Raw genomic sequence first — 27,023 nt, forward strand, 5'->3', positions numbered from 1 at the left:
GAAATAAGTATATACAGAAATGTACAGGGCAAATGTTTGATGTCCTCCAATTAGGGGTGAGGGTGGGATGTGATTATTCTATGTTTTGCTTTTCGTTATTTATGTTTTGTGGTTTGGCTTCATGCTGGGTCCTGGTATTTATGGGTGCGCTTTCCTTCATGCCTGCCCGCGAGTCGGGCTTCTTTTTTCCAGCCCTTGGAAAATCTCTTTGGGCCGGGGCCTTGCCTTGTTAGCCCCTCGGGGCGACTGGGGGCAAGCGCACCCTCTGACCAGAGAACTCTCTGTGGGAGCAGACATTTGTATTGTCTGTATTGTTGATTTAAAATAAGACATATACAAAAAAAGTCTGGTAAACTATGAGACAAACAGTCCAAAGATACAGAGCTATCTGGATTGAACCCCAGTGCTGTACTGTACATAGCTACCACGGATAAATCAAAACAAATTTTATTTGTCACATGCACCGAATACAATTTTACCTTACTGTAAAATGCTTACTTACAAGCCATTAACCAACAATGCAGTTAAGAAAAATAATTACTAAACAAACAAAAGTAAAAAATAAAAGAGCAACAATAAAATTAAAATAAAGAGGCTATATACAGGGAGTACTGGTACCAAGTCAAAAAAACAATAACATGTGATGCCCACAATGGCGTAAAGAGGAGGGTCACAGTGTCTTGTCTTCCAGAAGTTAAGGAGTGATTCCATTTCCGGACAGATTCCAGGGAAAGTCAAAGTAATAGGGGGTTAGAGAAGGGTCTCAAGCCCTTTATGTCTGGTTAACATTCTCCCAGTCCCCCTGCTCTGTTCTGCGGTAGTGCTGGGGCTGTCCTCCAGGGAAGACGCTGTCTGAACTGGGGTGCTCCAGGAGGAACTGGATGGTGGACTTGATGTGCTGGACAAAGTGTGGTGGCTCAGCCGTTGGGGACGTGGATAGGTACTGGTCGGGGGAAAAAAACAGGAGGAGTAACATATCACAGTGTATACTGATAACATACTATGCAACATACATTGTATCAGTGTTGACAGAAACAGGGCTATAACACATTAGAGGTTGTCAATAAGCTTTTAAAGGGACATACAACTAAAGTTCTAGTGATTGTGGGATCAATATTAGTAATGTATTATTTTCTTACACCTTACCTTTAAGATGGTGTCATCGTCTTGCGACAGCCAGAAGGAAATATCCAGATTCGGGGACCACTTACATGGGCCTATCTTCACAACTCCTTTGTTCGAGTCATATATATCAGCCATCTGTGGAGACACAATTACAATGTTATGCGACTGTCTGATGAAGTGTAGTTAGCAACTGGCGCATGGGTTCTATCCAGACACTCCACAAGCCATTCAATGTGTCATCTTTGATCTTTCTTTAGAGCGATCCTTCACGTAGTGTCAGAGATGATGTGCAAGAGCATAGACAATATATCAGTAGACAGGCATTCTAGTTCTACTTGACAAATTTGCCAATCTGATGCATAGTGGCTCTATGACATCAGCCTATAGGCTTGATTACCAACAACGACGAGACGGCCTACAGGGAGGAGGTGAGGGCCCTCGGAGTGTGGTGTCAGGAAAATAACCTCACACTCAACGTCAACAAAACTAAGGAGATGATTGTGGACTTCAGGAAACAGCAGAGGGAACACCCCCCTATCCACATCGATGGAACAGTAGTGGAGAGGGTAGCAAGTTTTAAGTTCCTCGGCATACACATCACAGACAAACTGAATTGGTCCACTCACACAGACAGCATTGTGAAGAAGGCGCAGCAGCGCCTCTTCAACCTCAGGAGGCTGAAGAAATCCGGCTTGTCACCAAAAGCACTCACAAACTTCTACAGATGCACAATCGAGAGCATCCTGGCGGGCTGTATCACCGCCTGGTACGGCAACTGCTCCGCCCTCAACCGTAAGGCTCTCCAGAGGGTAGTGAGGTCTGCACAACGCATCACCGGGGACAAACTACTTGCCCTCCAGGACACCTACACCACCCGATGTCACAGGAAGGCCATAAAGATCATCAAGGACATCAACCACCCGAGCCACTGCCTGTTCACCCCGCTATCATCCAAAAGGCGAGGTCAGTACAGGTGCATCAAAGCTGGGACCGAGAGACTGAAAAACAGCTTCTATCTCAAGGCCATCAGACTGTTAAACAGCCACCACTAACATTGAGTGGCTGCTGCCAACACACTGACACTGACACTGACTCAACTCCAGCCACTTTAATAATGGGAATTGATGGGAAATGATGTAAATATATCACTAGCCACTTTAAACAATGCTACCTTATATAATGTTACTTACCCTACATTATTCATCTCATATGCATACGTATATACTGTACTCTATATCATCGACTGTATCCTTATGTAATACATGTATCACTAGCCACTTTAACTATGCCACTTTGTTTACATACTCATCTCATATGTATATACTGTACTCGATACCATCTACTGTATCTTGCCTATGCTGCTCTGTACCGTCACTCATTCATATATCCTTATGTACATATTCTTTATCCCCTTACACTGTGTACAAGACAGTAGTTTTGGAATTGTTAGTTAGATTACTTGTTATTACTGCATTGTCGGAACTAGAAGCACAAGCATTTCGCTACACTCGCATTAACATCTGCTAACCATGTGTATGTGACAAATAAAATTTGATTTGATTTGATTTATTTAAGGTTCTATATCTATGCGCAAGTCTCTACCTGGCCCCCAGTGAATGTCCGTGCTGATCGCAGCTCCTCCGCGGGTCCTTTGTAAGGGAACGAGGCGGGGAACACCTCCCCTGTTTTAATATTTATACCTGCAGACAAACAGTTAATGCCATATTATAAACTGTCTGCTACACAAAGGTGAATTGATTTGCAGTGTAGATACAGTACAGTACCTATGCCATGCACACCCGGTCTGTGCGCTCCGTCCACTAAGACGTCATTCATCTCTGCAAGTGGAAAAAAGAGAAAGAGCCTCGAGATAGGTAGGGGCAGAGTCAGATATACAGAGAGTTGGGCCAATGAGGGTTTCTGTCTGAACGTTCCGAGAGCGCCACTTCCTCCTCCATAGCTGTTGCTAAGTGATAATTGACACTTCCGCGTTGTGCTGTTTATTTCAGATAGTTTTCAAAACCTATGAAGATGTCCACTGAAAGAAGATATGCAATTTGTTGACAACACAACACAGTACAGACTTGGATACTTGGAATGCGAATCAATAAAAACATGAAATTCTCTCTCCTGCTTTGCTTGTTTACAGGGGGTCATTTCATAGGAAATTGTCGGAGGTGCTCTCGTATTGTTACATCACCAAAACTTCAAGAATAAAAGGCACTAACATGGCAGCCGTTCGATCATGGCCCCTGTGCTAACATGGCCCCTGTGCTAACATGGCCCCTGTGCTAACATGGCAGCCAAACTCTCTACATATATAGCTCTGGGTTGTATAAAGAAAAACAGGCTGAGAGGGAATATAACAGAGTGGAAACATGTACCTGTGATGCAGCAGGTCTCTAGGTGAATATCCTCTTTCTGTCTCTGGAAGGCCGCTGCAAAACACAATAGAAGGGTTGTAGTTTCTCTATGCAGCCTGATAATGGTGTTGCTACTGTGGCAGTTGCATTCAAACAGGAGGGAAGATAAGAAGATTTACGTACACAATAGGTTAAGGCTGAGTTTGTGGGACGTCTTTGACTCATCATCAAAACCTCCAACGAGGTGGAGCTCCAGCCTGAAGGAAAAGAAGCAAGGGGACAATTACGTGTGTGGGGGGTGGGTGGGTGGGGGGGGGGGGTTATCTCTTACCTGCCCTCCTTGGCAGGGTCCTTGCTCAGAGATGTGACAGCTTTGACGATGAGGGGAACCTCACTCCACGTGCTGGAGCCATCACAGTGAGCAAGGCAAGCAGCTCCACTTCCTAAAAGATGGTACAAATACAGACATTTTATTTTATTTCACCTTTATTTAACCAGGTAGGCTAGTTGAGAACAAGTTCTCATTTGCAACTGCGACCTGGCCAAGATAAAGCGTAGCAATTCGACACATACAACAACAGAGTTACACATGGAATAAACAAAACATAGTCAATAATACAGTAGAACAAAAGAAAACAAAAAGTCTATATACAGTGTGTGCAAATGAGGTAAGTTAAGGAAATAAATAGGCCATGGTGGCGAAGTAATTACCATATAGCAATTAAACACTGGAATAGTAGATTGGCAGAAGATGAATGTGCAGGTAGAGATACTGGGGTGCAAAGGAGCAAAATAAATAAATACCAGTATGGGGATGAGGTAGGTAGATAGATGGGCTGTTTACAGATGGGCTATGTACAGGTGCAGTGATCTGTAAGCTGCTCTGACAGCTGGTGCTTAGTGAGGGAGATGTGAGTCTCCAGCTTCAGAGATTTTTGCAATTCGTTCCAGTCATGGGCAGCAGAGAACTGGAAGGAAATACGACCAAAGGAGGAATTGGCTTTGGGGGTGACCAGTGAGATATATCTGCTGGAGCGTGTGCTACGAGTGGGTGCTGCTATGGTGACCAGTGAGCTGAGATAAGGCGGGGCTTTACCTAGCAGAGACTTGTAGATAACCTGTAGCTAGTGGATTTGGCGACGAGTATGAAGCGAGGGCCAACCAACGAGAGCGTACAGGTCGCAATGGTGGGTAGTGTATGGTGCTTTGGTGACAAAACGGATGGCACTGTGATAGACTGCATCCAGTTTGTTGAGTAAAGTGTTAGAGGCTATTTTATAGATAACATCACCGAAGTCGAGGATCGGTAGGATGGTCAGTTTTACGAGGGTATGTTTGGCAGCATGAGTGAAGGATGCTTTGTTGCGAAATAGGAAGCCGATTCTAGATTTAATTTTGGATTGGAGATGCTTAATGTGAGTCTGGAAGGAAAGTTTACAGTCTAACCAGACACCCAGGTATTTGTAGTTGTCCACGTATTCTAAATCAGAGCCGTCCAGAGTAGTGATGCTGGACGGGCAAGCAGGTGCGGGCAGTGATCGATTGAATAGCAGGCATTTTGTTTTATTTGCGTTTAAGAGCAGTTGGGAGGCTACGGAAGGAGAGTTGTATGGCATTGAAGCTCGTCTGGAGGTTAGTTAACACAGTGTCCAAGGAGGGGCCAGAAGTATACAGAATGGTGTCGTCTGCGTAGAGGTGGATCAGAGAATCACCAGCAGCAAGAGCAACATCATTGATGTATACAGAAAAGAGAGTCGGCCCAAGAATTGAACCCTGTGGCACACCCATAGAGACTGTCAGAGGACCGGACAACAGTCCCTCCGATTTGACACACTGAACTCTATCAGAGAAGTAGTTGGTAAACCAGGCTAGGCAATCATTTGAGAAACCAAGGCTGTTGAGTCTGCCAATAAGAATGTTGTGATTGACAAGAGTCGAAAGCCTTGGCCAGGTCAATGGGTCCAGATTTTGCAGCTCTTTCAGAACATCAGCTATCTGGATTTGGGTAAAGGAGAAATGGTGGGAGCTTGGGCGGGTTGCTGTGGAGGGTGCCGGGCAGTTGACCGGGGTAGGGGTAGCCAAGTGGAAAGCATGGTCAGCCGTAGAGAAATGCTTATTGAAATTCTCAATTATAGTGGATTTATCGGTGGTGACAGTGTTTCCTAGCCTCAGAGCAGTGGGCAGCTGGGATGAGGTGCTCTTATTCTCCATGGACTTTACAGTGTCCCAGAACTTTTTTGAGTTAGTACTACAGGATGCAAATTTCTGTTTGAAAAAGCTTGCCTTAGCTTTTCTAACTGCCTGTGTATATTTGTTCCTAACTTCCCTGAAAAGTTGCATATCACGGGGGCTATTCGATGCTAATGCAGAACGACAGAGGATGTTTTTGTGCTGGTCAAGGGCAGACAGGTCTGGAGTGAACCAAGTACTATATCTATTCCTAGTTCAAATTCTTTTGAGAGGGGCATGCTTATTTAAGATGGTGAGGAAGGCACTTTTAAAGAATAGCCAAGCATCATCTACTGACGGGATGAGGTCAATGTCATTCCAGGATACCCCGGCCAGGTCGATTAGAAAGGCCTGCTCGCAGAAATGTTTCAGGGAGTGTTTGACAGTGATGAGGGGTGGTCGTTTGGTTGCAGACCCATTACGGATGCAGGCAATGATGCAGTGATCGCTGAGATCTTGATTGAAAACAGCAGAGGTGTATTTGGAGGGCGAGTTAGTTAGGATGACATCTATGAGGGTGCCCGTGTTTACTGATTTGGGGTTGAACCTGGTAGGTTCATTGATAATTTGTGTAATATTTAGGGCATCAAGCTTAGTTTGTAGGGTGGCCGGGGTGTTAAGCATGTCCCAGTTTAGGTCACCTAGTAGCACGAGCTCAGAAGATAGATGGGGGGCAATCAATTCACATATGGTATCGAGGGCACAGCTGGGGGCAGAGGGAGGTCTATAGCAAGCGGCAACAGTGAGAGACTTGTTTCTGGAAAGGTGAATTTTTAGAAGTAGAAGCTCATATCTTGATGCTATCATAGTATCTACAAACACACATTACATAGAGAACTGCAGTACCTGTGTGTCGTACCAGAACTAGGTGGCAGGTGGTTGCATCATCAGAACCAAGGACAGCGACAGAGTCTGGGGAAACAGAGGGACACATTTCGTGATGGTCGTGGAAACTGTGCAGCGGATTTTTAGTTACAATTTATCAGTGTAGAGGTAGCCTTTGGACGCAACAATATACTATGTTAAGCTAGGCTGACCTATTGATTTAACTATAGTTTATACTCACTGTCCGCTGGTGTTGTGGCTGCAAACTCTCGTTGCTGTATGTATAGGAGGCACTTCGGGTCGACATCTACAACCGGCATGGACCGAAATACTCGGGCGTTTTCCTATGGTATAAAATAAAATGTCAATATAGCATGAAGAGCAAGTGATTTGTTACTAAATGGTGATTAATTCCAACAAGGACAACTTGCTGACGACATGACAGCTGCTATTTTGCTTGGCTAACTAGTCAACTCACCGGTAAATAAAGGTTAAATAAATAAAAAATAGTTTGCTTGGCTACTCCAGTCAACTCACCTGCAAATGCGGATATCTGGCGAACAAATCGACTGTCGAACCTGGTCGTTCGATTCTTCTATTTTGTATTAGCAAAGGCATTTCTTTCTACAATATAAATCTACCTAATATAATGTCATATTTATCTTAATGTAACATGAAAACTAGACCTATTACACAAGACAGATGGTTAGCTAGCTTGCACTTCCTGGATCCATTTTCTTCTTCTTTGGTAGGCTTTCTCCTCAAGAACGTCACTCACTGTCACAAGACGTATTACTGCCACCAGCTGTACACAAGTATTATTAGGGCATGAACGCTATAAAATGTAAATGTAGGCTACGCCGAATTCTCCATTTGCCCTACGCTCCTTTGACACGAAACGTGCATGTTGTTTATGTCGGGTTACGACACAAAACCTTACGTCCACAGGGAGGGAGTGACTGGGGGAGTTGACGTGACGTGATGTGAAGCAGCAGCAACTGCAAAACAAAATTCTGTTTTGGCTTGTTCAATAACTTCAGGGATCGTCTTACCTTTTAAGTTGTGTTTGTAAGTAAGTGTTTAACTTTATTGCACTTTCCTTATAACATAAGCTATCTTAACGGAATTGTAGGATTCAGACTGCACAACACCGTGCAACTTTTAAATATTTCTACAAGCAAGAATTTATTGAAAACATGAGGGGGTGTTCGTCGTATGGAGACCGAGATAGAGACCGTGGACGAGACAAAGGGTAAGCAGATATTTTCTGCAGCATGTGAAATATAATTATAGCAACGTAGGAATATCTATCAAAAGTGTGCTTTTTATATGATACGGGGATATCTTAGAATGCTGTTTGATGTATCTTGCTGAATGTCTACTGCCCAAGTTTGAGAAGAACTTCTACAACGAGCACCCAGAGCTCCAGCGCATGACTCAGGTACACACACAAACACAATATATACACATGTTCTTAGAAGGATGCTATCCATAGTGTGTCTATTGAGCCTGTTGATTCATTCTCTGTTGTCTGTGTCTGCAGTATGACATAGATGAGTTCCGCAGGAAGAAGGAGATCACAGTCAGCGGTACTGGCTGCCCCAGGGCCATGACCAGCTTCCACCAAGCACAGTTTCCCCGTAAGAAGACAACAGTAGATACCAGTTGACACTTGTTGAACCCATATTATAGCCTGTCCCTTCACCTTTTCAGCAGTCTACCGTCACGGTAAAGAGATGAGAATAGGAAGTTGAACCCATTTTAAAGAGTTCTTGGAACACAGCCAAAGCTTACAAAACACTAACCCCATAGGCTATTGGGAAGGGGAGGGGGGCTCATAGGTCACATTATTGTTTTTGTTTTTTAAAACACTCCAGGCCGCTCTTGAACGTCAAACTAAATACATAGTAGAGGTCGACCGATTAATCGGAATGGCCGATTAATTAGGGCCGATTTCAAGTTTTCATAACTATCGGAAATCGGTATTTTTGGGTGCTGATTTGCCGTTTTTTAAATTAAATTTTATATATATATATTTGTATACCTTTATTTAACTAGGCAAGTCAGTTAAGAACACATTCTTATTTTCAATGATGGGCTAGGAACGGTGGGTTAGCTGCCTCGTTCGAGGGCAGAAAGACAGATTTTCACCTCGTCAGCTCGGGGGATCCAATCTTGCAACCTTACAGTTAACTAATCCAACGCAATAACGACCTGCCTCTCTCTCGTTGCACTCCACAAGGAGCCTGTTACACAAATGCAGTAAGCCAAGGTAAATTGAAATTACTAGATATTATCTAGCGTGTCCTGCGTTGCATATAATCTGACTGAGCATACAAGTATCTAAGTATCTGACTGAGCGGTGGTAGGCAGAAGCAATAGCGTAAACATGAATTCAAACAGCACTTTCGTGCGTTTTGCCAGCAGCTCTTCGTTGTGCGTCAAGCATTGCGCTGTTTATGACTTCAAGCCTATCAACTCCCGAGATGAGGCTGGTGTAACCGAAGTGAAATGGCTAGCTAGTTAGCGCGCGCTAATAGCGTTTCAAACGTCACTCGCTCTGAGCCTTGCAGTGGTTGTTTCCCTTGCTCTGCATGGGTAACGCTGCTTCGAGGGTGGCTGTTGTTGTGTTCCTGGTTCGAGCCCAGGGAGGAGCGAGGAGAGGGACGGAAGCTATACTGTTACACTGGCAATACTAAAGTGCCTATAAGAACATCCAATAGTCAAAGGTTAATGAAATACAAATGGTATAGAGGGAAATAGTCCTGTAATTCCTATAATAACTACAACCTAAAACTTCTTACCTGGGAATATTGAAGACTCATGTTAAAAGGAACCACCAGCTTTCATATGTTCTCATGTTCTGAGCAAGGAACTTCAACGTTAGCTTTCTAATATGGCACATATTGCACTTTTGCTTTCATCTCCAAGACTTTGTTTTTGCATTATTTAAACCAAATTGAACATGTTTCATTATTTACTTGAGGCTAAGGTGATTTTATTGATCTATTATATGAAGTTGAAATAAGTGTTCATTCAGTATTGTTGTAATTGTCATTATTACAAATAAATAAAAATCAGCCGATTAATCAGTATCGGATTTTTTAGTCCTTCAATAATCGGTATCGGCGTTGAAAAATCATAATCGGTCGACCTCTAATACATAGTATGTTTGACAAATCGGTCTGTGGCCCTCAGTTGAATTTCAAAAGCCAAAAGTTTTGCCCACCCCTGGCTATAGCTAACTATTCCTTTAATTGTTTATCTTTGCTGACAGAGTATGTAATGGATGTGCTACTGAGTCAGGACTTCAAGGAGCCCACATCTATCCAGTCACAGGGCTTCCCTCTGGCCCTGAGTGGCAGGGACATGGTGGGCATCGCTCAGACTGGCTCCGGCAAGACCCTGGCAGTAAGGACGCCATGATAATCCAACAACACGCACAGTACCGACAGCTGCAACATCTCTGTCTGTCTTACTGTCACGCACACACACACACACACACACACACACACACACACACACACACACACACACACACACACCAACAGCTGCAGTATAAAAAAAACATAAACTCCCAGAGGAACATTTGACAGCTGCAACACACAAAGACATATTGACACATGAGGACCAATGTCCCTGGACTGTCAGATTGGGACATATACCTCATGACCTCATTGTACTACTTGTGGCCTTTTCTTGCAGTATCTGCTTCCTGCCATTGTGCACATCAACCATCAGCCCTATCTAGAGAGGGGAGACGGATCTATTGTGAGTACACAACTGGAAACTGCACACTGTTGCTTATTCATATATTTCATGTCTGTGAGACTAGAATGTTTTGGCCCTTTTCTATAGTGTACTTAACTCTGTTGCGCTTAGACCTACCTATGGTATGCTGTAGCTATATATGATGTGTTATTAAAGGTTATACACTACCGTTCATTAAATAGTAACCACAAAACACAGTGAAGAGGCAATTCTGGGATGCTGGCCTTCTAGGCAGAGTTGCAAAGAAAAAGCCATATTTCAGACTGGCCAATAAAAACAAGATTAAGATGGGGGTAAAGAACACAGACTCTGGACAGAGGAACTCTGCCTAGAAGGCCAGCATCCTGGAGTCGCCTCTTCACTGTTGACGTTGAGACTGGACAGAGGAACTCTGCCTAGAAGGCCAGCATCCTGGAGTCGCCTCTTCACTGTTGACGTTGAGACTGGACAGAGGAACTATGCCTAGAAGGCCAGCATCCTGGAGTCGCCTCTTCACTGTTGACGTTGAGACTGGACAGAGGAACTCTGCCTAGAAGGCCAGCATCCTGGAGTCGCCTCTTCACTGTTGACGTTGAGACTGGTGTTTTGCGGGTACTATTTAATGAAGCTGCCAGTTGATGACTTGTGAGGCGTCTGTTTCTCAAACTAGACACTAATGTACTTGTACTCTTGCTCAGTTGTACACCGGGGCCTCCCACTCCTCTTTCTATTCTGGTTAGAGACAATCTGCGCTGTTCTGTGAACGGAGTAGTACACAGCATTGGACGAGATCTTCAGTTTCTTGGCAATTTCTCACATGCAATAGCCTTTCTTTTCTCCGAACAAGAATAGACTGACGAGTTTCAGAAGAAAGGTCTTTGTTTCTGGCCATTTTGAGGCTGTAATCAAACCCACAAATGCTGATGCTCCAGATACTCAACTAGTCTAAAGAAGGCCCGTTTTATTGCTTCTTTAACCAGAACAACAGTTTTCAGATGTGCTAATATAATTGCAAAAAGGATTTCTAATGATCAATTAGCCTTTTAAAATGATAAACTTGGATTATCTAACACAACATGCCATTGGAACACAGGAGTGATGGTTGCTGATAATGGACCTCTGTATGCCTATGTAGATATTCCATAAAAAAAATCTGTTGTTTCCAGCCACGATAGTCATTTACAACATTAACAATGTCTACGCTGCATTTGTGATCAATTTGATGTTATTTTAATGGTTTTCTTTCGAAAACAATGACATTTCTCAGTGACGCCAAACTTTTAAACGGTAGTGAATGTATTGATATCTCTCTCTCCTCAGTGCCTGGTCTTGGCCCCGACCAGAGAGTTGGCCCAGCAGGTGCAGCAGATGGCTCATGATTATGGAAAGACCTCCCGCATCAAGAGTACCTGTGTCTATGGAGGAGCACCCAAGGGACCGCAGATACGTGACCTGGAGAGAGGTGAGGAGCTACAGGTTGAATTAAATGCTGTTACAAGTTACTTACTTACTTACTTATATTGTTTGTGCCGACTACAGACAAGACCTCTCCACTTCTGATGATCTAAAACCTGATTGGCTCCCTGGCCCCAGCTTAGCTTAATTTTCTGCACTTCCCCTTCAGTTACTAGTATTAAGATTGAAAAAGCTACAAGTATTGGAAGTAATCTTCTGATGCATTTGCGTCTCTTTTGAAACTGTGACACTTTGCATCCTATGTCCATATAGGTACAGAGATCTGCATCGCCACCCCGGGGCGTCTCATAGACTTCCTGGAGGCAGGGAAGACCAACCTGCTGCGCTGCACCTACCTGGTGCTGGACGAGGCTGACCGCATGCTGGACATGGGCTTCGAACCACAGATACGCAAGATCGTGGACCAGATCCGGGTAAGCCAGGCACATGCTATACTTAGCAAACCGCACACACATCTTCTGGAATTAGGCAATTATTATGACTGTGTAATACATAGCCATTCATGGATTGTTGGGTAGGTAGATGGATACTACAGAGGGTGGTAGATCATCTCTGTCTGTCCAATCTATCTTAATGACAGTTGATATAATATCAATCCATCACAAATAACTAAATACTCATGTTATAGAATAGAGTAATAGTGTAGTGTCCTCTGAGGAGGAATATCCCCATTACCGTTCTCTCCCTGTGCCCCAGCCGGACCGGCAGACTCTGATGTGGAATGCCACCTGGCCCAAGGACGTGCGTCAGCTGGCAGAGGACTTCCTGCGGGATTATGTCCAGATCAATGTAGGAGCTCTGGAGCTCAGCGCCAACCACAACATCCTGCAGATAGTAGACGTCTGCATGGAGAACGAGAAGGACAACAAGTTAGTGAGGCCATCCGCCAATTGACAAGATCCATCTCTAGTTTTGCATTCTGTTCATGTCTCCTTTCCTTAATCATCGCTGATCTGGAAGGGATGAAACCAATGTAGTTAAAAGTATTCGGTATTCTTGGTTATGGACAGGAACAGAGTGCCGGATGCTATCTTTTTGTAACGGTGAGAGAATATTAGTCTTGGGATTGTAGTGATTGAGGGATGTTTTCCTAATATCTTTCCTCTGTCTTTTTGTTGATGTCAGGCTGCTCCAGCTGATGGAAGATATCATGGCTGAGAAGGAGAACAAGACCATCATCTTTGTGGAGACAAAGAAGCGCTGTGACGAGCTCACCCGCAGGATGAGAAGAGATGGGTGAGACGGAGAGAGACTGAGGGAAAGCACAGACTGCAGAAATGGGTTTTAAGTCCTCTTTCAAAGCTATGATACTGACTATGCAAAACAAGAGCCAGTTGTGGTTTCATATGGAGTGTGTGTTGGGCTTCTTAGTCAGATAAGAGTGTAGAGAAATTGTCTAACTGTTCTTATAACTGCCTTATCACGTCCTGTTCTGCTGTCTCAGCGGTCTGTCCCATGGCAACATTGTTGTGGTGTGTTTTCTAGGTGGCCAGCCATGTGTATCCATGGGGACAAGAGCCAGCCAGAGAGAGACTGGGTTCTGACAGGTAGGTCACATTTCAAGGCCATGCTTTAGTCTGGCTTTGGTGAAATGTGTTTCAGTATGGGGGTTTTCTTCTGTTTTTTTTGTTTCCTTTTTCAGTCTTCTACCTAACGCCTTTGATTTTGTCTTAACTTTCAGAATTCTGTAGCGGCAAAGCTCCTATCCTCATCGCCACTAATGTGGCGTCTCGCGGTCTGGGTATGTCTTCTCAACATGGAATACACACACTCACGTGTTCACACTTACACTCCTACAGAGCACAACATACAGATTCAAAACATATACACACTCTCCAACACACACAAACAAAAACATTTTCAGAGAAAAACACACAATTAATAAATGTGATTTTTGTTGTTGCCTAATTTCCCATCCCGTTTTCCAGGTTTAAGATTTACAACGACAAAATCATACATTTGTCTGCAAACATGTAATAGCGGTGTTATTGAACCTGTAAACAACAACGGAAAATCGGTCAGCACTCTTTCTACAGCATGACCTCTGTCAATGACTTTCTGAAGGAAAGTAGAAGCACCGGTAGCCTGACAATCCCCCAGGCCTTCAACTCCACAATGTTTTACAGTCTGTTTCTTGTTACTTCAGTCCAAAACGTCCTTTGACCGGGGCACTCTGGCACGCTGCCTAAATGGGGGTGTGATGGGGGGTGGGGGGGGGGGGAGACAGACAGATGTCCCCGTGCTCGCCCCAATACCCTCCTCTCATGTCTCCTAATGATGTAACCCAAAACATGAAGGAAAACATCCCAAATATTCAGTATTATATGTTTGATTATTCCTCGAGATATGTTTACATTATTCATAGTACTGTAGTTATACTGTGTTTTTTTCTAGATAGGGTGTGTTTTAGGGTCATCTATAAGTGAAATCGACAGTCAGTTCTCCCCATGTCCACCCTGAAACTTGTACAGAAGTGCCCTATTCCACCTCCCTAACTAAATAGGTTAAACCTGGAATCTGAGAAGGGGAAGTAGACATGTTGGTTTTGCCAAGCTACCTATGACTGTGTCTTTGTTATTTTTCTCTCCCCCTCAGGGTTGTGCAGCACAAGGCAGCTCCAGCACATGCTGGTGTCAGGCGGTACTGGGGCTGCCCTCAGTCACATTAGCAGCTAGCCAGGGGCTTGTCTATTTATCAGAAGGATTCATCCCCCCCATTCTCCACCTTCTCTGGTTCCTAAACACCCCAAATAGACCTCCACAATAAACTGAGGGTATATGAATATCTGGTTTCTAAACACCCCCATAGACCCCCATCATAGACTGAGGGTATGTGATTCCAGCGAGCTCTCCTTGGGATCAACCTGAGGTGCCTGTCTGTCCCTCTGCTCGTCCGTCCAAAAGGCAGACAGACAGGGAGAGTTAGGAGCTCGGCTGGATCAAGTCCTGATCGATTTGCGGAGGTCCTGCAACTCGGCGCGAGAGCAACAGAACCGGCCGTTGGGGGGGGGGGGGGGTTTAGCGGTTCTGCTCATGTCCGACGTTGCTGGTGTATGCGAAGGGTGAGGGGGAAACGGGGGGCTAGTTTGGGCCCCCTCATCTCTCCCTCCCCCCCAGCGCCTCCAAGCGAACCAGGGCTGATCAGGACAGGACAGGGGGTGACTGACTACCCTTGTAAAACAACTCTAAAGGGGTAAGTACCTCAACACCCCCTTTCCTACTACACCTTCCACGACCTCCCCAGTCGCATCAACTCATTCAGGTAGTTTCATCGATCCATATTGAAGTCAGTCACAGAAAGGTATTTGTTGAAGGAACTGTGTTGAGCTTTATCCTCCAACATTTACTCTTGGTGGAAACATATTTAGGTTTGGGAGGTTCTGTGAGTAGTAAAATGGCCTCCCTCTGTTACCATGGAAAACAGAGGGAAAAGGTCCAAGGAGATGTGTTGTTTTCGGACCAACCCAGCAGTGTTGTCAGAGCTTCTGTAATGAGAAACAGACTTTTTTGTCCTTCTACTGTCATTTCAACATCCGAATTTAAAAGAAACATTGGAAATACTTTTTACTCTTCTGGTCTGATCGTGTTGACAGTGTACTGTCACTCATTTCCCCATATTCTTCTCATACCATTTCTCAGCAGAGAACATGTTACCATGGTAGAACTAAATGTTCTGAATGGTTATACTATTATGTAAGATTGCGTAAACTGTGCATTGGTGAAAGTCCAGACAGAATGTCACATCATCATCTCTACTGAAGCCTTCCTAATGCTGAGTGGTTCTCTCTTGTTACATTCTGATGGGGTTTACCACTAAACCTCTAGGCCTTCAGTCAAGATATTTTGACCCGAAACTGACTTTCAAAGGTTTTACTTCAGGAATTAACATCAATTTGGATAAATGTATATTTATTCTTCTGTTATTATTGGACAGGTAAGTGGTAATCAATATTTATACCATATTCATTTGAAATGGATTTCTAAATAATCATCCACTTTTCTCTCATAGCTTTGGTGTTGTTTGAATACCATCTGTCTTCTTTCTCACTGTACAAACATCTCTCAAACCCTCCTCATCTCACCCTCCTCTCCCTCTTCATCTCACCCTCCTCTCCCTCCTCTCCCTCCTCATCTCACCCTCCAAACCCTCCTCTCATCTCACCCTCCAAACCCTCCTCTCATCTCACCCTCCAAACCCTCCTCTCATCTCACCCTCCTAACCCTCCTCTCCCTCCAAACCGTCCTCTTCCTCCTCATCTCACCCTCCTCTCCCTCCAAACCATCCTCTCCCTCCTCATCTCACCCTCCAAACCCTCCTCTCATCTCACCCTCCAAACCCTCCTCTCATCTCACTCATCTCACCCTCCTAACCCTCCTCTCATCTCACCCTCCTAACCCTCCTCTCCCTCCTCTCTCATCTCTCCCTCCTCACCCATCACCTTCCTCTCCCACCTCTCAAAACCACTTTCCCACAAAGACGTGGAGGATATCAAGTTTGTCATCAACTATGACTACCCCAACTCGTCTGAGGACTACGTGCACAGGATCGGCCGTACAGCCCGCAGCACCAACAAGGGCACGGCCTACACCTTCTTCACCCTGGGTAACCTACGCCAGGCCAGGGACCTGGTCCGAGTCCTGGAGGAGGCCCGGCAGGCCATCAATCCCAAACTGCTGCAGCTGGTTAACTCTGGACATGGGGGAGGAGGTGGTGAGACTGGCTTGATTCACACTATAGGGTCAACCCGAACCATACTATGCTGGCTCAATTGAGGATTGGTTGTTATTTCTAGACCCCAGTTTTTAATTCTATTCTATCACCTTTACCATCTCACATCCAAACATAAACTACACGTTTTGTGTAACCAGTGATGTTTGACATTCTTAAACTAAAATATTTCAGCTTATATTATGACATTCTAATCCTCCTATGTGAATGTTCTTCTCCAGGTGGCAGGATGCGTTACCGTGGCGGCGGGGGCTGCTAATGGGGCCCCTAGGGGTAGTAGTGGTAGGGGCCAGAATCAGTCCAGTCAGCCCCAGGGTGTGTTGGGTCCAGCTCCTCCACCTGCAGCAGGGCCCAAGCCCCTCATGGCCCAGCTGATGGCCCCGCCACAGCCCCCTCTCATGAGCTTCATAGGGCAGCCTCCGTACCCCTTTGCTCCCCCCCCCCCCCACCCACCCAGGAAGTAGAGTTACTATACAGTCATGGTGCTTGAAATCCGAATCACCATGTTCTTCAAACCCTAGAGTTCATCAGTGTGTAACTGTAACGTTACTCCTCTGAAAGGGTGTTTAGAGTTGCCGTCCTGCCCTTACCTACCATGGTAAGAAGGCATAAGTCAAGAGATTTGAGGAGGTAAGGGCTAACATATAGCTACATACTTTTGTACTTGTTTGTTTTGCGATGATTTTAACTACATCTGAAATATATAGTACTCATGCATGATACACTTCTCGCTTTTCATGTGTTCAAGAGTAGTCCGTGCGTGGCCAGAATGATATTCTGTGAATCTGAAGCTGTGACTCTTTGGTATTAATTGGCACGACAGGAGTTGATATTTCCATTTGCGATTTACTCTAAATGGTGAGGTTCTAGTCCTTTAGTGAGTAACAAATGCTAAAATGTGATATTGTTTTGTTGCCATGTAGAACTCCAGTGATTTTGTCAGTCAGCTATGCTTTCTACTTCTCTTTTGGGGAAGTGAATGTTGCATTATATCGTTCTCTATTATCCTATAACTTTTTCTTTAAACTACATAAGCTGTATTGCTATACCATTTTCTTCAGATTCAGATTAAAACTATATCAGGAGAATTTGAGAATGATAATCACAGACACGTGTCATAATCCCATAAGTCAGCACATTGAGTGTTGCGTTGTGAATGTTTAATCAACATTTATTGGAGAGGTAATTCATACTTGTTATTTTTCTACATTGCTTTATTTCACAGGATTTCAATAAAGTTTTTGAAACCAAAATCCTTGTAATTGTTGTACGGAGTACAGGATAGGTAAGCATGAGTGAACATTCATTGACAACCACCAAGACAGTTTAAACCCCCAAGAAAAAGAATAACTTTATTTCCCTTAAATACATATTTGCACTACATTCTCACCATTCCCCCGTCAATATTTATTTGCTCTCTTTAATTATACTTTTTTTTTGGCAAATGTACATAATTGCAGAACCATTCTTATTATTTACAAAGTCAGAGCAGGGAATAGGTAGCCTGAGTCCCAGATCTGTTTGGGCGGTTTTACCAGCTCCTACAGTCATTGAGTTCACAAGACAGCACAAACAGATCTGGGATGCAGGCTAGGGAATAAAGGCAGGGAGGTGGAATGTGGAGGGGAGCTGCAGAATGACGTGAGATGCAGCTGCTGCATGGTTGGGCCACTGTCTGCAATAGACAGGTGGGGCTGCTGGCTTTACTTCTAGCCAAGCACTAACATGGTACCTGATCTTAGTCTTCTATAAATCATTTTATTGGTTGATTCGGGTACTACTTGACTGGAGCAAAAGCTTCCGCCTCCACTCTCCCGTGTGGATATGATTGAACGGATGCATCATCAATGACCATATCCCACCAAAGGAAGCATAACCAAATTTCATAAGAAAATCAGTAGTCCGACTCCGAAATGGGAAAACAAATTAGCATTTGTATGTACATGGAAGGTAAACCAAATGAAATACCAAGATACATAAAGAACAAACTCTCAGCTTTAGGCACATACGGCAGATTTAAACGGTGTCAGCACTGACGCCTCTCCCTTTGGGTCAACGTCAACAGCTGAAGGTGGAACAGGACAGCAAAAGAGGGAATCATATTCATGTACAAAACCAAACAGGAAGTGCATGCACCAAACTGCTGTTTAGATCAAAACATAAAACAATATGATCATGTGATTTCAATAGAATGAATAATAGCGTCATAGATTGGATATTCCTTCACAGAAGATTGGACAGGATATAAATTTGTTACAGCTTCAGACACCTACTGCCCAACTTATCATGTAACAGTCACAGACCCAACTGGTCTCACACCGTACAAATAATACAATACTTTGGGACTACACTATTTGAGTGTCATATTTTGTGCAGAATAATGCTATCAGGCATAGCCTGAGAGAAACAGTCCCACACACATTCAGTTTAAAAGGCTTCGACTTCTCTCAGAACTCACAGCAATGGTTTGTTTTGGACAGATCACATGAAGTGGTTATTATACAGTAATGCATTGGAGATTGTAGGGCTGATTGTAGTACAGTCAAGAAAAACACCAAATGGAGTATGAAAGATGACAACATAGGGACATGTGGTGGTGGATCATGGCTGGGACACATGGATGGCATAAGGGAGAAACTGCCCACAAATAACTTATCTAGGATCCACTTTCCCTGCCGATATTCAATCCATAACAAATGGGAAGACATAAGGGCTCGGACACACCAATAGCGTTTGCCTGCCGAGTGTACTTAGCACCTCTGAACAGAGAACCGGACGTAATTTGAAAACTGAGTGCAAACCGATTTTACATGTAGAATTACGCGAAAACGTCAGTAGTGAACAGCACACATTTGGTGTGACCCTTAAGGGAGAAACCGATCCCAAATAACAGGTCTAAGACCAGATTTCCCAATAACCATCACAATGTAAAAACACCATCTTTCCCTGGACCAGTGCTTGGGGGGGACCTTCGACCTACACCTAAGGGAAGCAGCGGATCAGGTGACAGGAAGTTGATCAGTCCCACTAAAGGTTCCCCCAGGTATCTGGAGGGGGGAACTGTTCTACATCGCCGGATTCATCATGTGATTCTTCTCCCAGGTCAAATGTGAGCTTGTATCGCAACCGGACCATCTCCTGAAAGAAAGAACAGAACCATGTTAGGCTACAACAGGAAAAGGGACAAATCAACATGCTTTCTGCTTGCACATGTTTAAGTTCTGTTTTGTTGCCACGGTGACAGTTTGTCACCTCAGGGCTTTTCACAGCTATGAGATGCTGACTGGGCCGTTTTTTTTAAATGAGCATATGTTAAACACCTTGGAAAGAAGGCGGGAGGAGTCTGTGTGTGTGTGTGGGTAGTACCTTGTGAGGATTGGCCAGCAGTAGGACCTGTGTGATGGCGGCTGGGGGTAAGATGGGGTTGAAGGCTGGAAGCTCAGTTCCTGAAGGAGGCTGTAGCTTCACCTTCATCACCTAGAAAGGGGGGAAACACATTATACTCAAACTACAGTCACAACTCAGCGCACATAGGTTACCGCAGAACACAACCATCTAATCAGACAGAGTGGAAATTAGGGACAAACAAATGATAGAGGTAGAAGATGGATCACCAAGACAAATTAGAGAGGGGGGGGGGGTTAGTGAGAGATGACAGAGAAGAGACAGGACCAACCTTGGGTACTGCAGACTGGAAGCGGATGTTGGTGACTGGTATGGGTGCGGAAGACAACATGGAGATGATCACTACCAGCACGTCAGGCCGAGAGGGAGGAGAGTCACGGGCAAAGTGGAACAGCACCCGCAAACTGTGCTTGTCAAATACAGTCACTGGTAACAAGCTGCCTAGAGGACAGACAGAGGCTTAGGATTAGTTTATGCCCAGCCATCACCATGTCTGGAGATATGTTGCAACACAGGTAATGGCTGGGTGGGTATGTTATAGTTATTATTTGGAGTCTGGTTTGGTTTTTTTCTTGCTAACGTTCAAAACAACCATACAGTAATACAGATTGACCAGACAATTGGCTTACTGGGCTTGATTGATTCCAGGGGCACAGTCACGTTAGCTAAGGAGATGTCGTTCTGGGGGGCTGGGGTAGGAGGCCCGGGGCTGGGCAGGGAGTCTAGGAGAGACCCAGGCTGCTCCGAGGGGAAGGCCAGGACAGGGCTGGGGGTGGAGGTGCTAGTAGTGTTGGTACTGGACTTGGTCTGGAGGTCTCGCAGGGTGGGTCTGGACTGGGGCTGCAGTTTATCCCTGTGAGAGGGAGAGAGAGCAAGGGGTCAGCTTTTTTAAGAGAAAACAGAGTGTTTACGTTACAGATTAGCAGCTGCCTCTCTGGCTTGCAGTGTTTACCAATTGACGTGCTGCATCCCCGGGGGTAGAGACTGATGCAGCAGGGTCTTGCCCAGCAGGTCTAACTCATCCAGGGCTTTAGGGGAAGCAGCGGGGGCCCCCCCTGATGGAGCCTGGGGGATAGGGGTCACGGCCGGTAGCAACACTGTTGCAGTAGGCACCGCTGGGACGACTGGCTCTACACTGTCAGAACACTGCGCAGAAAAACACTGTTAGGGACATTTTGTGTGTGTGTGTGTGCGCATGCGTCATATGCTGACAACTCTCTCTCACCTGAAAGGAGTTCCAGTCTCCCGACTGAGGGGTGTGGGTAGAGTTGGGCGTTACGTCATTGAGTCCTGAGTGAAAACAACAATAGAAAGAGGCTGTCGACACGAACCGAGAGGGAACACGATGCATAACCACAGTTGGACGAGTCATGGCAAGTTGGAAAATAATTGGGCAATTTAATAAGAGTAAACAAGCTAGCGAAACGACATTCAGAACTGCTGCTTACCTAGTGACATGAGCTCATCATCTAGCAGGCTGATACCCAGTTCTTGTGACGGGGTCTGTAGTGAGGGGGTGTCTGGGTAGGAGGGAAGTCCAGTGGGCGATGTGTCTAACCCTGTCAGGTCTAGGAGGGCTGTGCTACTTCCTGTGGAGAGATAGGGGAGATCAAACATGTCGGTCTTTGTGATCAAATGTTTTGAAACTACTGAACGAAACACATCTGTGAATATGAACAGGGAAACAACCTGGTTGATTAGGCTGATGTCCTGAGGTTCAGTCTGTGCATGTGTGAACATGATGGGAGTGTGTAGAACAGTGTGTCTGCCCCTCTGAGACACCAGCAGGTTCAGGTCGTGACCCTACTGAGGTCCTCTCTCGCTCTCACCTGGTAGTGTGGGCATGGCTGTGCTGTCTCCGTTCACCTCTTCTCCCTTCACCAGCTGTCTGTACAGGTTGATGACCTGAGTCAGGCTGTCGTTGGCCTGCAGGATGTCAGCTGGCGTAACAGAGACGTACACAGAGGGTGAGCTGTGCAATGCGTCGATACAGAACCATATAGTACTGTCTAACAACTGTACAGAGGATGCATCACTCTTCAGCCATTTTGAATCATACCTCTTGTATTGATCACACTATATGTATAGAACAAGAAGGCCCGCACACTGTTAAGGCTCCCAATTCACTGCTTTATTGACAACGTTTCGATCCGAAACGGATCTTCGTCAGGTCCTGACAGTGTGCGGGCCTTCTTGTTCTATACCAGTATTCTTTATTAGCCCAGCACCTATGTTTTTAAGAATGTGCGTATGACCAAACTTTTCTATCACACTATATGGAAACATAAGATTCTCACCCAAGGCCTCATCGTTGTCCTCTGTGTCGCTAGCCAATCGGAACAAAGTAGGCCTCATCTTTTCACAGCTCTGGTATAGGTCCTGCAAACACAAACACATTTCGAAATAGCCCATTGCACACACAAACACACCCCTAGTGGTGTTGCTCTGTGCTAACCTTGATGAGTTCCTGATTGCTCTGGGAGCTGCTCTCCTTGCTATAGTCTCCCAGTAGCTGGGTCAGCAGGCCCACACTCTCCTTCACCTCCTGGATGGCGTTCACACGCTTAGACACCTTCTCCATTCGCTTCTGGTCCTGGAGGACCGTAACAGAACACACACACACACTGAGAACACTGCAATAAAATAAAAACATTATCCCATAAAATAAAATCTGGAGCGCTCTGAAGTCTGCATAGGTTGTTTTATTGCAGGCATATACAGTACAATTATGAGAGCAGTTGTAGGGATAGTAGATCACAATCGTGAGGGAGTTCAGAATTCAATCCATAAAAATCATTAGAAGTGCTTTGACGATATAAAGTGCTCGGTTTACTTAGCGTACGAGTAATAAATTGACTGCGCTGTGAATAAATTGATTGACACTGTTGTGACTGAATCAGAATTAGTTAGGTAACATTGATAAATAAGATGTTTTATTTACATAATAATGCTTATTTGTGAGATATTTTTCATTAGGATGTTTTCTTTTGGATAATACTGTTGGCAGTTGCATTTTCCTCCCTCTTCTCCAGAGCTTAGTCACTTTGGGCCCAGAGAGGGGAGAGGTCAGGCTTGTCTTCATATGTCAATGTATCTGTTAAACCATGTGATGCTATGAAGAATATCAGAAGGGGAGGAGGACAGAATGGAGGCTTGTCTTCTTATGGGAATGTGTCTGTAACTATTGTATGTCCCCTCTGAGGTTGCCCTTATCTTGATTTAGTATATGACCTAAGAGGCTCACTGTCTTTTCTGATCTTGTCCAGGAGGGGTTGTATTTGAGATGGGAGTATCTAGAATTGACAATTTATATATGCCATTGGATAAGGTAATGTTTTGGTCCTAAGTGGTACCAAGAACAGGATTAGAATCAAACCAAACTGAACGATAATTTATAGCTAATGCTATCTAGCTATGGGATACTCCTCTTTCAAGTAAAAGGTCCTTTGTGTAATGTTCCTGAGATCTGTTATTCGTCATGCGAGTTGAGAAGGGTGTGTCTTGGCTATAAATGAGACTAAGAATTGTTTTGTAAGCACTCTCAGAGAATTCCTTTATAGACACTGAATTGATCTGAGAGTCACAGGGCTATGGTGAAGCTCATATATAATTAAAGATGGACTTTATAATATAACTGACTTGTGTGTGGTTTGCTCTCTCAATATTTAGTAATACAGGAAATTACCACAACAACACCCACCCAAACAAACACACAATCACGCAGACATTAGTAAACATACTAGGACATACCTCCTGCACCATTTCCTTAATGAGTTTGTTTGCTGCTCTTAGATCTTCAGGGTGAGTGCTATTCAAAAGCCGAGACAGCATCTACAAAGGAAGGAAGGGAAGAGGAAGGAAAACAGGGGAAAACAGGAGGAGAGGTAAAAGAGGGAGAGCAGGCCGTTAGGGAATACATGAAAATTACAGTGGAAGAATGGAAAGACATCAATTCAATATGTCCACTAATGTCATCTCTATTGACAAAACTCAAGGGGCTGCTTCATTGTCATCTTTACCTTGGACTTCTCCTCATCCTCAAAGATGACGCTCTTAGTTCTGGGCGGAGGGGGTGGGAGGGGCTCATCAGGAAGTACCGGGTCCTGCTTCACAATGCCTGGAAGAGAGCAGGGAACCCCAGCCATGTCACATGAATAAACAGCATGTCACCGGCACTCCCTACAGTGTATAGTACATGTCATGTATATACCGTAGGTTTCCGGCACGTTGGTAATAACATTATTTTCCCCATGAAGTTATTGTAAACACAAGCAGCGCAACCAACGGATTTAGGGCCAGGCTAAGAAATATTGTTGGCGGTCACTCCCTGAAGCAAAACACTTGAGCACTATGTAATTATCTTCCATCATACTAAACAAGCAGTCATACTAAACAAACAGTTTCTCTCTCACTTAGCCGGACTAAGTGAAAAAAATAATAATCTGGATGCAGACTCAGGAGTTTCAATATGATTTTGTCTTATGTTGGTGCATAAACTATAAAAAGAAGAAGTGAGATTGACATGGACAAAATACTATTTATATCAGGAGCACACGTTAGGGGAACATACATATAACTCATTTTATTTTTTAGTTAACTCCTGAAATGATCATACAGTTACAGTACTGTAATAAATGATATGATTTAGCCATATTCCTCATCCTGAAGTTCCATCATAGTGAAAACAATGAGAGTTAATAGAAAAGGATCAACACAAGGAGAACGTTTTATTTCACTCCTATTCTTTCTAGGTGTGTCATCACTATTAAAGCTCACCTTGTTTCTTCAGCATCTGGTAGGCGTCTGCTATCTTGGGCTCGTCAGGCAGACCCACCGTCCAACTGAACATCACCTCCAGAACCTTCTTCTTCACTGGCTCTGGGGCCCGAGTACCCAGGTACTGCACAGGAGATGAGATTTAGGAACATCAAAACAGACAGAATGGAATACTGTGTTTTGTTTGTTTATAAAAAAAGGGGTTGAGTTACATAAAGGGTTGTTCCATTTGATTTCAATCAATAGTTGTCCGCACCCTTTTAGATTTGACCAAACCTTTCCATACATATTTTCCCGTGGTAGAAGGTAGAAGATCAGAAAGTTACTTATTGGACCGATATGACAAAACATTCAGGTGCTCAAAATGGACCCATTTTGCATACCCCACTTCTACCATGGGAAAATATGTATGGAATGTTTCATTCAGATCAAAGCAGGTGCAGTCAAAATGATTGAATTCAAATGGAACACTAAAGAAATAGCCCTCCAGACAGTACCTTGGGTGAGACCACCTTGATGAGCTCGTTGAGGAAGCGGAATTTGCCCACTTCATTGTGGAACCTCTTCCCACAGTTCTTCATGCACATCTCTAGAACCTAGGGACACATATATGTTATGATACTGCTGGTGGTGGGATCACTTACAATTAGCATATTCTGGCTAATGGAGATGTCAGTGAGCATGTCAACCAATACGTTACCCTGATAACGGTATACTCACCATTAGTGCTTGCATGGCCTCCCATTCTTGGGGTGACTGGATCTTGTGGGCCAAAAGTCTGGTAGCCAGTTGAGGACTAGGGGGGAGGGAGGGGACATCAAATAAGAGTACCTGTATGGTTTGCCATATGTTTAACATGTTGAAGTACTAACTGACAAAGCAAGCCTAATGCCAGCTCTCCACATGTTGGTCCTTCTTACCCTTCAGGCTCATTGTTGAGCTGTTCACAGAAGCCCTGGATACTGTCCCAGTCCGCCTCCTTGTTCAGAGGGTTGGTGGCTTTGTCTACGGAGAATAAAAGCAAATTCCAGAACCTGGGGCTTATCAACATTTTCAAAGGTTTCTCGCTACCCTAGAACCAAAAGCTTTCGTGTTTACTTGCTGCAAACGGTAGCAGAATGACTCCTCCCCAATTGATTTGCCCATTGACACTTAGCCACTGGATACTGTGGCTATTTAGTCTGATTCACCAGTTTCAAAGTCGGACTTTGTTGTATTTGTAACAAATTGCGTATTAAGAACATCTAAAATAAACGATATTCGTGCTTATCAAGGCATTATTCTGCGTAAACAATACAGGGGTGAGGTCTGTTTTTGTTCCGACCTTAGCAGCGCTACGTTATAGCACGCTAGCTAGCACTTTGGATAAAGCATCATCATCACTGGGATGTTCGTCCACTGCACATTCAACAATTATACTCATAACACTACAACTACAGGGCATTCTCTACCTCAGTTTTCTGAAAGTAAATTGGTCACGTATTGAGTCGTTATAGCAGTAAAAGCATCGTATGACTCACTGACGCGAGACTCCAAGCTCTCCTCCTCTGGCGGCGCCGCCATTTTCGGGGATTCCGATTAACTGGCAGCTATCGCGTTACTTTGCCAGTCTCATGCAACGACGTGGGCGTCATCATATCAAGCCATTCTTGGTAGTCCCCCTACTTCACGGTTGTCAAGGACAAAAACTGAGGTGCGTGATGATGCGTTTTATGACCGAAATCGTCTTGCACCAAAAGCCTCCATGTCAAGTCATACTTTCCTCTTTTGTTTGTTGATGTTTGTTAATATAAAATAAAACAATGTCAAGTCATACTGCCACATGTCAGCCCAAGACCTGCTGCTCTCATCCAAATACACAGACACTACTCACACACCATAACTCTATGTCATGCACGATCATCTCATCTTCCATGATTGATATTCCAGGATGTTTATGTCACTTTTCTACACAGATACAACGAAAAGGCACAAAGTTCTATGTTTCGTCGTCACATATAAAGGCTCCATCATGAGAAAGACAGATACATTGCGATAGAAAGACACCCAGTAGTCTAAAGCCTTCTGGCTTTTGCCCATGGTCTATTTATATGTTTTTTAATGACTCATATACCTGATCCTTCTCTGCCTCCACAAAGTGTGTTCTCAACCCTCAACCATTGATGACAGGCCTGTGCACTAACCTGCTCCTAATAGCACAGAAACTGGAAACATAAACAGCAATATGCAGTTAGAGTTTCACTTATACGTCTATTAAACTCCACAGAGAGGAGGAGAGACCAACAACATCTTCCATAAACGTCAATTTGTGAGTTTGTGTCGCTGACAACAACAGACTGAGTGTGT

General features: G+C 44.4%; 3 protein-coding genes across 13 annotated transcripts; 1 reads left to right on the forward strand and 2 right to left on the reverse strand.

The window, feature by feature from the left end:
- Nucleotides 1–431: 431 nt before the first annotated feature.
- On the reverse strand, nucleotides 432–7,480 carry LOC110485694 (protein N-terminal asparagine amidohydrolase). Of its 2 annotated transcripts, none has more exons than XR_016485745.1 (10): nucleotides 7,080–7,472; nucleotides 6,784–6,886; nucleotides 6,564–6,629; nucleotides 3,820–3,931; nucleotides 3,672–3,745; nucleotides 3,510–3,563; nucleotides 2,910–3,163; nucleotides 2,728–2,825; nucleotides 1,147–1,260; nucleotides 432–943 (listed from the first exon to the last, which is right to left on the reverse strand). XR_016485745.1 is itself a non-coding variant. In XM_021556815.3 (10 exons), the coding sequence occupies exons 1-10, from the start codon at nucleotides 7,158–7,160 to the stop codon at nucleotides 773–775; spliced, it is 927 nt and encodes a 308-aa protein (XP_021412490.1). In that variant the 5' UTR covers nucleotides 7,161–7,480; the 3' UTR covers nucleotides 432–772. The 2 variants fall into 2 exon arrangements, 1 of the variants encoding a protein (XP_021412490.1); XM_021556815.3 differs by having other exon boundaries at nucleotides 2,910–2,963; nucleotides 7,080–7,480.
- A 6-nt stretch (nucleotides 7,481–7,486) lies between these two features.
- Nucleotides 7,487–17,749, forward strand: LOC110487284 (putative ATP-dependent RNA helicase DDX17). 9 transcript variants are annotated; one of them, XR_016485742.1, is made up of 14 exons: nucleotides 7,487–7,794; nucleotides 7,933–7,983; nucleotides 8,086–8,182; nucleotides 9,820–9,953; nucleotides 10,248–10,313; nucleotides 11,613–11,754; nucleotides 12,021–12,181; nucleotides 12,465–12,637; nucleotides 12,894–13,004; nucleotides 13,254–13,315; nucleotides 13,450–13,509; nucleotides 14,364–14,960; nucleotides 16,245–16,478; nucleotides 16,718–17,749. XR_016485742.1 is itself a non-coding variant. In XM_090195748.1 (13 exons), exons 1-13 carry the CDS (start codon nucleotides 7,758–7,760, stop codon nucleotides 16,753–16,755), a joined length of 1,407 nt encoding a protein of 468 aa, XP_090051874.1. In that variant the 5' UTR covers nucleotides 7,490–7,757; the 3' UTR covers nucleotides 16,756–17,749. The 9 variants fall into 9 exon arrangements, 5 of the variants coding, with proteins under 5 accessions (XP_090051874.1, XP_090051876.1, XP_090051875.1 ...); XR_016485740.1 differs by having other exon boundaries at nucleotides 7,500–7,794; nucleotides 7,892–7,983; XM_090195748.1 differs by lacking the exon at nucleotides 14,364–14,960 and having other exon boundaries at nucleotides 7,490–7,794; nucleotides 7,892–7,983.
- Nucleotides 17,696–26,826, reverse strand: LOC110485693 (ADP-ribosylation factor-binding protein GGA1). 2 transcript variants are annotated; one of them, XM_021556812.3, is made up of 17 exons: nucleotides 26,198–26,826; nucleotides 25,598–25,682; nucleotides 25,398–25,473; nucleotides 25,175–25,273; nucleotides 24,678–24,801; nucleotides 23,921–24,018; nucleotides 23,652–23,732; nucleotides 22,357–22,494; nucleotides 22,199–22,280; nucleotides 21,731–21,841; nucleotides 21,350–21,490; nucleotides 21,127–21,191; nucleotides 20,854–21,047; nucleotides 20,531–20,754; nucleotides 20,173–20,342; nucleotides 19,863–19,973; nucleotides 17,696–19,634 (listed from the first exon to the last, which is right to left on the reverse strand). In XM_021556812.3, exons 1-17 carry the CDS (start codon nucleotides 26,238–26,240, stop codon nucleotides 19,524–19,526), a joined length of 1,953 nt encoding a protein of 650 aa, XP_021412487.2. In that variant the 5' UTR covers nucleotides 26,241–26,826; the 3' UTR covers nucleotides 17,696–19,523. The 2 variants fall into 2 exon arrangements, with proteins under 2 accessions (XP_021412487.2, XP_021412489.2); XM_021556814.3 differs by having other exon boundaries at nucleotides 26,129–26,261.
- Nucleotides 26,827–27,023: the final 197 nt, after the last annotated feature.

The sequence above is a fragment of the Oncorhynchus mykiss genome, chromosome 13, assembly GCF_057628025.1.
Source record: "Oncorhynchus mykiss isolate SJ-2025 chromosome 13, ASM5762802v1, whole genome shotgun sequence".
Taxonomy (NCBI): domain Eukaryota; kingdom Metazoa; phylum Chordata; class Actinopteri; order Salmoniformes; family Salmonidae; genus Oncorhynchus; species Oncorhynchus mykiss.